At 38.6% G+C, this 12112-nt stretch overlaps 1 protein-coding gene across 2 annotated transcripts in view; it reads right to left on the bottom strand.

Moving 5' to 3' along the window:
* Window positions 1–457: 457 nt before the first annotated feature.
* Window positions 458–12112, bottom strand: part of nox5 (NADPH oxidase, EF-hand calcium binding domain 5) — a 28692-nt gene continuing 17037 nt past the window's right edge. For both annotated transcript variants that reach the window (XM_049573665.1, XM_049573664.1), the window contains exons 12-17: window positions 11598–11642; window positions 10680–10804; window positions 9898–9982; window positions 9701–9800; window positions 4002–4168; window positions 458–2260 (exon numbers count right to left, since the gene is read on the bottom strand). In XM_049573665.1, the coding sequence (XP_049429622.1) occupies window positions 2129–2260; window positions 4002–4168; window positions 9701–9800; window positions 9898–9982; window positions 10680–10804; window positions 11598–11642 (654 nt within the window). In that variant the 3' untranslated portion in view covers window positions 458–2128. The remainder of the gene's footprint in view (window positions 2261–4001; window positions 4169–9700; window positions 9801–9897; window positions 9983–10679; window positions 10805–11597; window positions 11643–12112) is intronic.

The following is a 12112-nucleotide window of genomic DNA, read 5'->3' as shown; positions in this document are numbered from 1 at the left end:
AATAAAAATGGAGAGGACAATCAACCAATCTATGAATACTGTTATCCAAATATAAAAGTCAGGTTTAATTAATGGTTAACCTGTTTACATTTTCTGGCATTGTGTAGCCAAAAGTTTTGCACCTTACTGATAGCTTTATATGTTATTATTTTACTTTTATTGCATTCTATAGATTTGCACTCATCACCCCTTGGGACGAACAGAGTTATCAGAATCACATATATATATATGTGTGTGTGTGTGTGCATATATCTTGTCAAATTATAGTCGCAGTCCAGACTCATATGTCGTCATGACAGCTGACAATGTGTCCAGTATGGATGTTGCTGCAAATAAGCTGCATTCTCAAGGTGGACACCCAAAATTAGTGTCACCGATTCAGTATCTGACCAAATGTCTTCCCTTTCTGTTCCTGTGATATGATGTTGAGTAATGGCCAGAAAAGCGTTTTTTTGCGTAACATTATATAAATCCTTTATTTAACCAGGTAAAAGCCTCACTGAGATTAAAAATCTGCTTTTCAAGAGTGACCTGGCCAAGAGGGCAGCATAAAATAGTGTTACAAGACAGACATATACAACTGTCACACACAACAAATGATTAAAACCACAGTATGCAATTAACACAAGATACAAGGTCAGGACAAGAATAAATATTATTTGAGTACAATTTCTAAAATGATTTAGGAACAGTCACATTGACTAAAAGAGCAAATTTCTCAATCCTTTAAAATCAACTTAAACTCCCCCACAGTGATTATGATGCCACAGTGAAGATGACCTTTGACCTTTTGGATGATCTGATCAGAATCAGAATCAAAAATACTTTATTGATCCCCAAGGGGAAATTATGATTCATTAGTCACTCTGATGTAAAGAATAGCTAATTCTAAAAAGTAAGGAGAGTATGAAATGAAAGTATGTAAAAAAGCAATAACATAAAAATAAAAATGTGCATTATGCTAATGTTTAACACTAGTACTAAAGATATTAAGGATAAAATATATATCTTCACTGTGCTGAATCTATAAAATGAAGGTCAAATAGACTGATATCTCAAGAGTTAAGTGAAACACTGCATAGATGTAATTGTGCAGAAATTTTATCTACCAGTTTGGACTTATTGATGTTTCCAGAACCTTGCCAAAACAAAACTGGGTGGAGCACTGGTGGCCCTAAATCACCATTTGGTTATAAACCGTCATCACTTCATTATTCTTATTCTTATTACATCCTATTCGACATTTGTGTGGAATTTTGTCATAATTAGCATATATATTCTTGAGTTATGGCCATAAACGTGTTTTGCAAGGTCACAGTGACCTTTGACCACCAAATTTAGTTCAAGTGGGCGTTTGTGCCAAACTTGAGGAATCTCCCGAGGCTTTCTTGAGAAATCCCATTCACGAAAATGAGATAGATGCAGGGTCACAGTGACCTTGACCTTTGACTGCCAAAATTTATTAATTGTGTTGCTGAGTCCAAGTGTATGTTTGTGCCAAATTTGAAAAAAATTCCCCTGAGGCGCTCATAAGATATTGCAATCACAAGAATGGGACAGACGGATGTACAGCCCGAAAACAGTAAGGTAATGGTAATGTACAGGTTATGATCTTACCCCTGGGGTGGCTCACATGTATGAACCATTATAATATCACAGAGAGCTGCCTCCCTGTGGATTTCTGAGATGCACTCTGGGAAATGTAGGAAAGGACTGAGTACACACACTCGAGAAGGTTCCACAAATATTAAATTAACACCACCTGAAATGTGATGAATTGTGATGTGATGAAGACTGACTGGATCAGTGAAGAGATCAGAGGGAATTATCCTTTAATAATAATAATAATTATTATTTATTACCTGATTAATTTGCTACACATCGACATAGGTACTTTATGTTTATGATGACAGATGAACATGATAAGTATTCTTCTACTGTCCAACAAACAGGCAGGAAACACAACACAGACGGTCGTCATGGAGCTGCTGGGAGAAAAAAAAAAAACAGGGTACAAAGCAATGGTGCGCACACACACGCACGCACGCACGCACGCACGCACGCACGCACACACACACACACACACAGGGAGACGCAGCAGGAGTTGTGTGTTGAACAGCAGGTGACCTCAGAAGTTCTCCTTGTAGAAGTTGAAGCTGAAGTGTTCACACTGAGCTTTGATGACTTTAGCCAGAGCAGGAGCGCCGCAGTAAAACACGTGGACTTTTCCTTTATTCTCCTCCGACACCTTCTGAAACACCTGACCACACACACAAACACATCACCTGATTCATTAGAGACCTGGAGACTGAACAACCGCTGGTGAAAAGAAAATATGACCAACGTGCTTCATAGACACAAAGAAGTCATACACATTTATATTTATGTTATTGATATTTTATATATTTAAGTGCACCCCCTCTTTAAAGGCTCAAATCGATGAGGGACAAACACGATAGTAGGCCTCACCTCTACGATAGTAACATGAAATAGTAAAATTGTGTACATTCAATTATTACAACATTCTGTACTATTAGACATAAATAACTAATGTTCTGTTGGATTTACTATAGCTTACTAAAGTTTGTTGTCAAAAATTGTGAAAAAAAAAGTCATAGTCTACCATGTTTGTCAAAAATTACGAAAAAACGCTATAGTGTATAGTATGTGGTTGAAAATTGCAAAAAAAAGGTCGTAGTATAGTATGTCGTCAAATATCACGAAAAAACTTCATAGTATATTTTGTTGCTAAGAATTGTGGAGAAAAAAACGTACATGTTGTTTAAATAATCGGGTAAAAACGTTGCAGTATAGTATGTCATCAAAAATTGCAGAAAAAAAAGTCAGAATAGTATGTCATCAAAAGTTGAGAAAAAAAGTCATAGCATAGTATGTCATCAAAAATCATGAAACACTGTAGTATGTAATCAAAAATTGTGAAAAAAAAATCATACAATAGTATGACGTCAAAAATTGCAAAAAAAAGTCAAGGTATAGTATGTCGTTAAAAATTGCGTAAAAAAATGCCATAGTATAGTATGTTGTCAAATATCACAAAAAACTTAATAGTATAGTTTGTCGTCAAAAATGGTGAAAAATGTCATAGTATAGCACGTCATCAAAAATCATGAAAAAACATTGTAGTATAGTATGTCATCAAAAATCACGAAAAAATGTCAGTCTAAAAATTGCAGGGAAAAAAATCATAGTATAGTAGGTCGTCAAAAATTGCAGAAAAAAATCATAGTATAGCACGTCATCAAAAATCACAAAACAACGTCGTAGTATAGTATGTCTTCAAAAATTGCAAAAAAAAAGGTCATAAAATAGTACGTCATCAAAAATAGCGGGAAAAAAGTCATAGTATAAGTATGTCATCATCCGACTAAACAGCAAAAAAGCACTAATGTCACATATAGCTCAGTGATAACTAAACGTAATTAAAATCTTGGCCAACAATGAATTTTTGTATGGTATTTTTAATGCTTCAACATTTTCCGTAATAACAGTACAGACTATCATTCACATCCCACACCACTTATATTGTAGTGTCTTGCAGTCATACACACTTTAGGTACTGTTTCATCACATATCATGTGAAGCAGCCTACTTCATTCATGGTTCTGATGATGTCACTCGTAATTAACACCCCCGCCTCTTTCACATGAATGCACTTGATGACCTCAGTTAATGCGGGTCTACAGTAGGTTTAAGTTAAACGTTATTAAAAACTGGTCTGTGGCAGGTTTAAGTTTTACCTGCTAGACAAAACAGAACATTTAAAGACGTCAGCTTGTGTCACTATTTCCTGATATTTTATTAACTAAAGGATTAATCAGTTAATTAAAGAAATGTATAGATGAATCAATAATTGAAATAACCATTAGTGGCAGCCCTAGACTACATGATATATATGGAACGTTGCACTTTGATACTCTTCTGTTTAATTATGATCACCACATTGACTGTCTTCAGCACACCACATGACAGAGTGTCCTCACCTTCCCCCACTCAGGGCGTCCAGGTTGGGTTCTGGTCCTCAGTCCGGTGATGGAGTCTCTCTTCTCCTTCTTGGCCAGCAGGTCCAGCGCCATTTGCAGGCCGATGGCCTTCATGTCGTTCTTACTGAGAGCTGACGTCATGTACATGTGCATCTCCAGGAACCGGCCTGACAGAAAACAGGTTAACACAGATTTTATTTCTGTCTGAATAGAATCCTGACTTTCTCTGTGTGGTTTCTTTATGTGTCACTCTGTTTGCCTGAATACATCATTAAATACACAACCATATATTAGTTATGAATCAGCTGTTATATTGATCTTCTTTCTTTCAATTGTTACTACTGTAACAGAGATAAAAACTCAGACAGCAGATGTGTTATTGACATGTGGAAAGAAGAATAATGAGATGAGTGGATGTCCCCACAGTGTCTCGTGACAGGAGAGAATACTGTGTGACTGTGGATGTCGAATTTGTTTTCTGTGACCCTCGATCATTATTGAGCCACAATGATATTGAGTTAAGCCCCGTTTCCAACAAACACAATCAATATTTATTTTTTTTATTTTTTCTTTATTTTTTATATACTTTATTAATCTCCAAGGGGGAAATTTATTTGCTTCAATCACTGAACTTAACCGCTAAACATTTGGAACAGGTGTCTATAAGGGACAAGTTTTTAATTCCTTTCACACAAACTTTCCAACTTTCCAATTTCCAGCCATTTGTTTGTACTACTGGTCATAACTAATTGCACACTTGTTAGTTATTTTGCAGTCTTTACAACATGTACCTCACTTCTCACTGTGGTGTGTATAGAGAGGATAACGACACAACACCAATCTATATCTTCTTATTTATCAGTTTATTTTTTATTTGATAGGGACGATGCCATTTAACCCTTGTGTTCCCCTTCAAAAAAGTTACATCCATGACCCTTCAAGTGGACAAAAATGTCCACTTTCTAGAAACTTTTGTAGTGTCCTAGAAAAGGTCACAGGGGGGTGATTTTTTGCATGGGGGTGTCATTCTGGGTGAAATTTCAAAATCCCAACTTTCAGCATGAAAATCCATTATTTGACCCTGTAATGCATTTTTATCCCATCCATGACCCTTCAAGTGGACAAAAATGTCCATTTTCTAGAAAGTGTCCAACAAAAGGTCACAAGGGGGGTGATTTTTGTCAAGGGGGGATCATTTTGGGTTAAATCTGAAAATCCCAACTTTCAGCATGAAAATCCATTATTTGACCCTGTAATGCATTTTTATCCCATCCATGACCCTTCAAGTGGACAAAAATGTCCATTTTCTGGAAACAGTCCAACAAAAGGTCACAAGGGGGGTGATTTTTGTCAAGGGGGTGTAATTTTGGGTTAAATTTGAAAATCCCAACTATCAGCATGAAAATCCATTATTTGAACCTGTAATGCATTTTTATCCCATCCATGACCCTTCAAGTGGACAAAAATGTCCACCTGTCATTTGGCCATTTGTATTGTTGCCGGCATAAAAATGCGTTACAGGCTCAAATAATGGATTTTCACGCTGAAAGTTGGGATTTTGAAATTTAACCCAGAATGACACCCCCATGCAAAAAATCACCCCCCTGTGACCTTTTGTTGGACACTTCCTAGAAAGTGGACATTTTTGTCCACTTGAAGGGTCATGGATAGGATAAAAATGCATTACAGGGTCAAATAATGGATTTTCATGCTGAAAGTTGAGAATTTGAAATTTCACCCAGAATGACACCCCCATGCAAAAAATCACCCCCCTGTGACCTTTAATCTCTCTGTGAGGGAGTTTTGAATTTTGGAAATGGACAAAAATGTCCAGGGGTCACACGAGGGTTAACATAGCTCCAGTACAGAGTATGGGACTGATGTGTTGCACACAGAGTTTATAGCTGTTGCTAATTTTCAACTCTGGGCTTTTACATGTAGACCTAAAATGTGATTAACAAATACAGTTCAAAACATCATAAACCACAAAACACTATAAACATGGAAGGCACAAGAAAACACATCAACCACAATCCACACACTACAATCCACATACCACAGCACATATCCCACAATACACCTGCTACAACAGACAAACCACTATATACAAACCACAATACACCAGTACACTTACACTAATAATAATAATTCATTCATTCATTCATCTTCTAACCGCTTCATCCTCTTGAGGGTCGCGGGGGGGCTGGAGCCTATCCCAGCTGACATCGGGCGAGAGGCAGGGTACATCCTGGACAGGTTGCCAGACTATCGCAGGGCTGACACATAGAGACAGACAACCATTCACACTCACATTCACACCTACGGACAATTTAGAGTTACCAATTAACCTAGTCCCCAATCTGCATGTCTTTGGACTGTGGGAGGAAGCCGGAGTGCCCGGAGAGAACCCACGCTGACACGGGGAGAACATGCAAACTCCACACAGAAGGGCTCCCACGCCCGGGATCGAACCGGCAACCCTCTTGCTGTGAGGCGAGAGTGCTAACCACCACACCACCGTGCCGCCCAATAATAATAATAATAATAATAATAATACTACTACTACTACTACTACTACTACATTAGATTTATATAGCGCTTTTCAGAAAGAATACTCAAAGACACTTCACAAAGAGCAACAATAGCAATAAAAAAATAAAAACAATACCCCTTAAAAGTTTGAGTGCATTCAGCCAAGAGTGGGTGCAGCTCTGCTTTGCTTTTAGCCGGCACTAAAACACTTAAAATAATATTCACAAGTTGGATTATCTTTTTTATGACAAACCCTTTTGATTCTGTTGATCTATTTAATGAATAACTTATTGGGTAATCGAGGAATGGACACATGTTCAGAGGTAGGAAGTCACCACCTTTGATCTATTTCATTTTTCATGTTTACCAGGCCGGTTAATCTGAATGAATTATGGTATACTCTGGTGCTCATGATTTCAGCAAAATGAACTGAACAATTGAATTGCATCATCATCATCATCATCATCATCGTCGTCATCATCATCATCATCATCAGCATCTTCATCATCATCAGCATCATCAGCATCATCATCAGCATCATCATCAGCAGCAGCAGCAGCATCAGCATCATCATCAGCATCTTCATCATCATCATCAGCAGCAGCAGCATCAGCATCATCATCAGCATCTTCATCATCATCATCAGCAGCATCATCATCATCATCATCATCATCAGCATCATCATCTTCATCAGCAGCAGCAGCATCTTCATCATCATCATCAGCATCATCATCATCAGCATCATCATCTTCATCATCAGCATCAGTATCAACATCACCATCATCTATTTTTTCTACAGTCACATGGACATTTACTGGTAAAATCTTCAGTGGCACTTTATCACCATTGCTAATGAATGGAAACAGTTTCTCAGTGAACATGTGTTTGAAGGTGAATATGTGTGTATTAGTATCAGGATCAGAGAATGACAATTTTCCTCTGTCGAAGTCCAGAGTCATTCTGATCCTTTGAACCTTTTTCTCACACTGTGAGTTCCTGAGTTAAAGCCCTCAGAGCCCATGACAGAGGGATAGGTGTCCTCAGCATCAATCCTCTCTGGATTTTCAGGAAGCTGCTGTTCTTCTCCTGGTCTGAGACTAGTCAGATCTTCAGACAGCGCTAGATATGGATCAGCAGTGTTTGGGTCCAGAATCACAGGAGTGTAGGAGACTACGTCCTTCATCTTGTTCCAGATGTTGAAGGTCAGGTTGCCCAGGTGTTTGGTCTCATCTATCAGAGCTCCTGAGGGCAGCTGTGGATCATCCAGCAGGGGGCGCTGCTGGACTCTGTCCACTGCAGCCTTGTAGTTGAGCAAGAATGAGACGTCTTCAGCTCTCAGCTCGTCCTCTGTGGCTCTGACTGTGTCTGAAAGAGCTGCTATCTCTCTGCTCAGAGCCTCCATCTTCTCCTTCATCATCTGACTCTTCTGCTCCTCTTCCTCCTTCAATGCAGCCATCCTGGCCTCCTCTTCCTCCTCTAGGAACTGGTGAAGCTTCACAAACTGCTCCTTAATCTGCCTCTCTGTGCGTCGGGCCTGGACCTGAATGTGTTCTGCTGCTTTATCACATTCCTCCTTAACATGTTCAGAAATGTGTAACTTCTTCTTTAAGGGCTTCAGAGTTTCCTGAAGTTCCTTCCTGTGTGGTCGTGCTGCTTCATCGATGGGTCTGAATCTGTGGTTGATGTGTTTATCTGAATCTCTGCAGATGACACACACCGGCTGCTGATGGTCCAGACAGAAGAGTTTGAGTTTCTCAGAGTGCAGACTGCAGAGAGCCCTTGAGGCTCTCTGATCTCTCTCCAATAAGAATGCATCACATCGCATCTTTAAAGTCAGGTTTAAAGGTAGATTTGCCTTTGAATATATTGTCTTACAATCTGGACACTCACGTGTTCGTTTCTTTCTCCACCTCCTCTGCAGACAGTCTCTACAGAAGCTGTGTTTACATGACAGGACAACAGGATCTTTAAAGATGTCAAGACAGACAGGGCAGTGGAGGTCAACGGAAATTTAGCTTCACTTTGAGTCTTCGCTCTTGTAAAACTTCTGTTCAGCGTGTGAAGTCAGCAGCTGGTGGAAATGGCAGTATTCCAGTATTCCCAGTGTTCCCTCCTGTAATGTCCTCTCTCAGGGGAAGAAGTGATTTTGGTCCTGTTTGTTTCAGATGAGTCAGGTGATGGGCGGAGCTTCATCGTAACCGTTTTTCATTTCAAACTGATGAATAATTTCTTATGAAAAAATGGTGCAACAGAAATGATGACAGTTAAAGTTACAGGTATACCAACAAAAACAAAACATAGTGAGGAGTAAAGGAGTGCTGTACTGTAATTTTTGGTTATAGCTTTTAATTTAATGATTAATGCCATGCTATTCATTAAAATAAATAGCATGGAAAATTTTAGGCCTATAGCCTCATGCCTGGTTCACAGTAAACAACATTTCTGCCCGTTCTGAAAGTCACTATGTCACATTAGGCGATTGTGGAGTCCTAAAATCGTGCCGTGACTTGGCCGACAGACATGACACACTACACGATGGTCCACACCAATCATCCCTGGTCATCTTTCACGATGTGTGTGATGTCATCGGGTTATTCTTGTCCTATTTTTATTAACATTACTATTACTTCAGTCACTGTGTCTGTTCATGTGCCAGCCGAAATGTTGTTGTAGTAACGTAAAAAGTGCCACCAGATGACAGGAGCTACATTTGAAGTACCGCATGCACACTATGCAAGTCACTGAATCCTCCACAACAAGTTCCTGCAAATGTTTCACAATAAAAGCCTTTTCATAAAATGAAGGGATTCTCTCAACCGAAGTTATAAGGGGCTTTTAATTTGAAACAGACACAGGAAGTGTTGAGTTTGAAATGACAGCATGATGCTAATGGAAGTACAAATATAGCATGTGTTCAGTTGATGTGAAGATCGCTCTTTGTGGAGCACTTTGCACTCCACTGTATACTGCCCACCTGTGGTGCTCCTATAGGAAGAGCAACATGAAAAGACTTGATGTGGCCTATAATGATGATTTCTATGAACTGATCCCAATTCATATTCTCAAGGTCGGGTTCAAATTGCACCATTTTGGACTAAAGGATGGCAATCTTTCTTTTGTCTATATATTGATTGACATAAATAAAGTTTGATTTCACTCTTTCCCACCTTCTGGCTCCTCATCAGCCTGGTCCATCTCCAGTTTGGTCAGTAAACTAACAAACCATTCAAACGACTTCTGGTCTCTGTTGATCCAGATGAAGTCGACCTGCAGGGTCCAGAACAGACTCACGTCCACCATCGTTCACATTTTCTTAATTGTTTCATCAAACTACAACATGATGTAGTCTGTGCTGTTTTCTTACTTTGCGTAACTTCATCTCGCTGTCTTTGATGTTTTCACACCAGGAGTAGTTACAGTTCGGACAGTTCTGCTTCCTCATGCGATATCTGTATAACATCAGAACGACATCACAGCTGCAGCTTAGTCACATACGAAGATAGTTTTATACACAGTGTACATTCTTCTGCTGAACCATATTCATTCTTTGCCCCTCTGACCTCATGCAGACCAGGCACCCTTTTCCTAAAAATGTCTGTCAGCTTTATTTCAGGCATGTTGGGAGAAAGACGCTGTGTAGTTTGGGTGCATGTTAATGGTATTAGTTTAACTCTCCACTGCTCAATAATAAAAGCATTAAATGCCCCAAAAATATTTTAGAACTCATTCAATCACATGATAAAAAACATCTCATGACTGTTGCTCCCAAAGAACAAATTTCAAACAATGTAACAACTACAAAGCAGAAACAGTGACAGAATCATCCTCAAACTCTGTCCCTCATTTTCTCGATTAACTGATGAATCAATTGGTCAATTAAATGTCAGAAAATAGTTAAAAATGCCTGCATTAATAATAATATTAATAATAATAATAAACATTGTTTATAAAGCAATTTTCAAAACAAAGTTTCAAAGTGCTTTTCATGGTCGATCCCGGATTTTAAAAAAACATGCAGGATTCAAGCAAAAAAAATGTGGCAATTTTAAGAAAATAAAAAGAACAATAAGAATAAAATAAATATAAAATACCATCACTGAAGCAGATAAGCAACAGATGGAATGAGACAGGAGTTTGGTATCTCACCGGTACATGATGCTCTGCAGGATGGAGGCGAATGGTGTGATCCCGATACCGGCCCCGATCAGGACCGCATGCTCCGAAGCAAAGATCTGTCTTGTAGGAGTCCCATACGGTCCGTCTACGTAACACTGACACACACAGAGAACACTGCATCTCAATACTGTCAAAAAACACACATTCAGGTAGATTTACAGTTTTTAAAGCCATGACGGCCACCATCTTTTTAATTAGGGGTTCAAGCCCAAAAGGCTGCAACACGTACCAGGAGCTTATCCTGAAAGTTTTATTCAAGCTGACCACTAGTGGGCACTACACATGCAAAAAATGGGCATGGGACAACACAAATCAAACTAGAAATCAGAAATGAATTGTCCAATCATGACAAAACTTGCAGGGTACGTTAAATAACAAAGATGAACCACGTGTGTTGATCATTTTGAAATCGGTCAATAGGGGGCGCCACCAGTTCCAAACAAGTGCAATGGCCTTTCGTAAAATTTGGCCATAATGTTATGAGGATTTGTTCAAACATCAGCAAACTCAGTTGACTTTTTTTAATTAAGCCATTAAATCATGAAACATGGAAGTAGCTACATGCCCATTAGCCCACAGCGTCATTAACGTCAGTGTGTGACGTGCACTTGGAGATAAAATATAGGCCTATATTAATGAAGGTTCATTAGTACGGTTTGTATTTCTCTGTAATGTAGCACAGTGTTAACAATGTTACTGATACTATTCTTTCTCGCACCTTCAACTCAAACCATTGTGTTGCCCCGCCCAAAATATATCATTTAATATTTAAATTTATATTGTAAACATGCGGGCGACTAGTCGACTAATGGCCCTAAATGATGACTGTCGGTCGACTAGGAAAATTCTTAGTCGGGGGCAGCCCTAGTTGTGTTTGTATTTGCTCACCTTGATGTTGCAGAATCTGTGATTCTCACCAAACTTGGCAGAAACCTGCAATTTAATATCATATCATTACGTCAGCATATTAGAGACATGGAAGGTTAAATTTGATCTTTTTTTTTAATATGGGGGTAATCTAAGAAAAAACTAAACATTTCTGAAATTACAATGGAGAATTTGTGTGAAAAACTTTTAGCTGAAATGTCAGCCACAAATTTACTAGAAAAAATCTTAGAGAAATTGTTTATTTTATTTTATTTTATTTTGTTTCAAGGAACCACATTGAGTAACTTTGCATCACAACCTCATCAGACCACAGATGCTGACAATTGCTGTGCATTACACCTGCAGTGGATGACCTCATCAAATTGATCTTTGTAATTGGATTTAGCCGTAAGGAAATACTTTTGATTTCAGAATTGAATCATAATATATATATATATATATATATATATACAGTACAGGCCAAAAGTTTGGACACACCTTCTCATTCAATGCGTTTTCTTTATTTTCATGACTAT

The sequence above is a fragment of the Epinephelus fuscoguttatus genome, linkage group LG4 (assembly GCF_011397635.1).
Source record: "Epinephelus fuscoguttatus linkage group LG4, E.fuscoguttatus.final_Chr_v1".
NCBI lineage: Eukaryota > Metazoa > Chordata > Actinopteri > Perciformes > Serranidae > Epinephelus > Epinephelus fuscoguttatus.
Note: the sequence above shows the minus strand (reverse complement) of the source record. Positions and strands in the feature narration are given on the sequence as shown.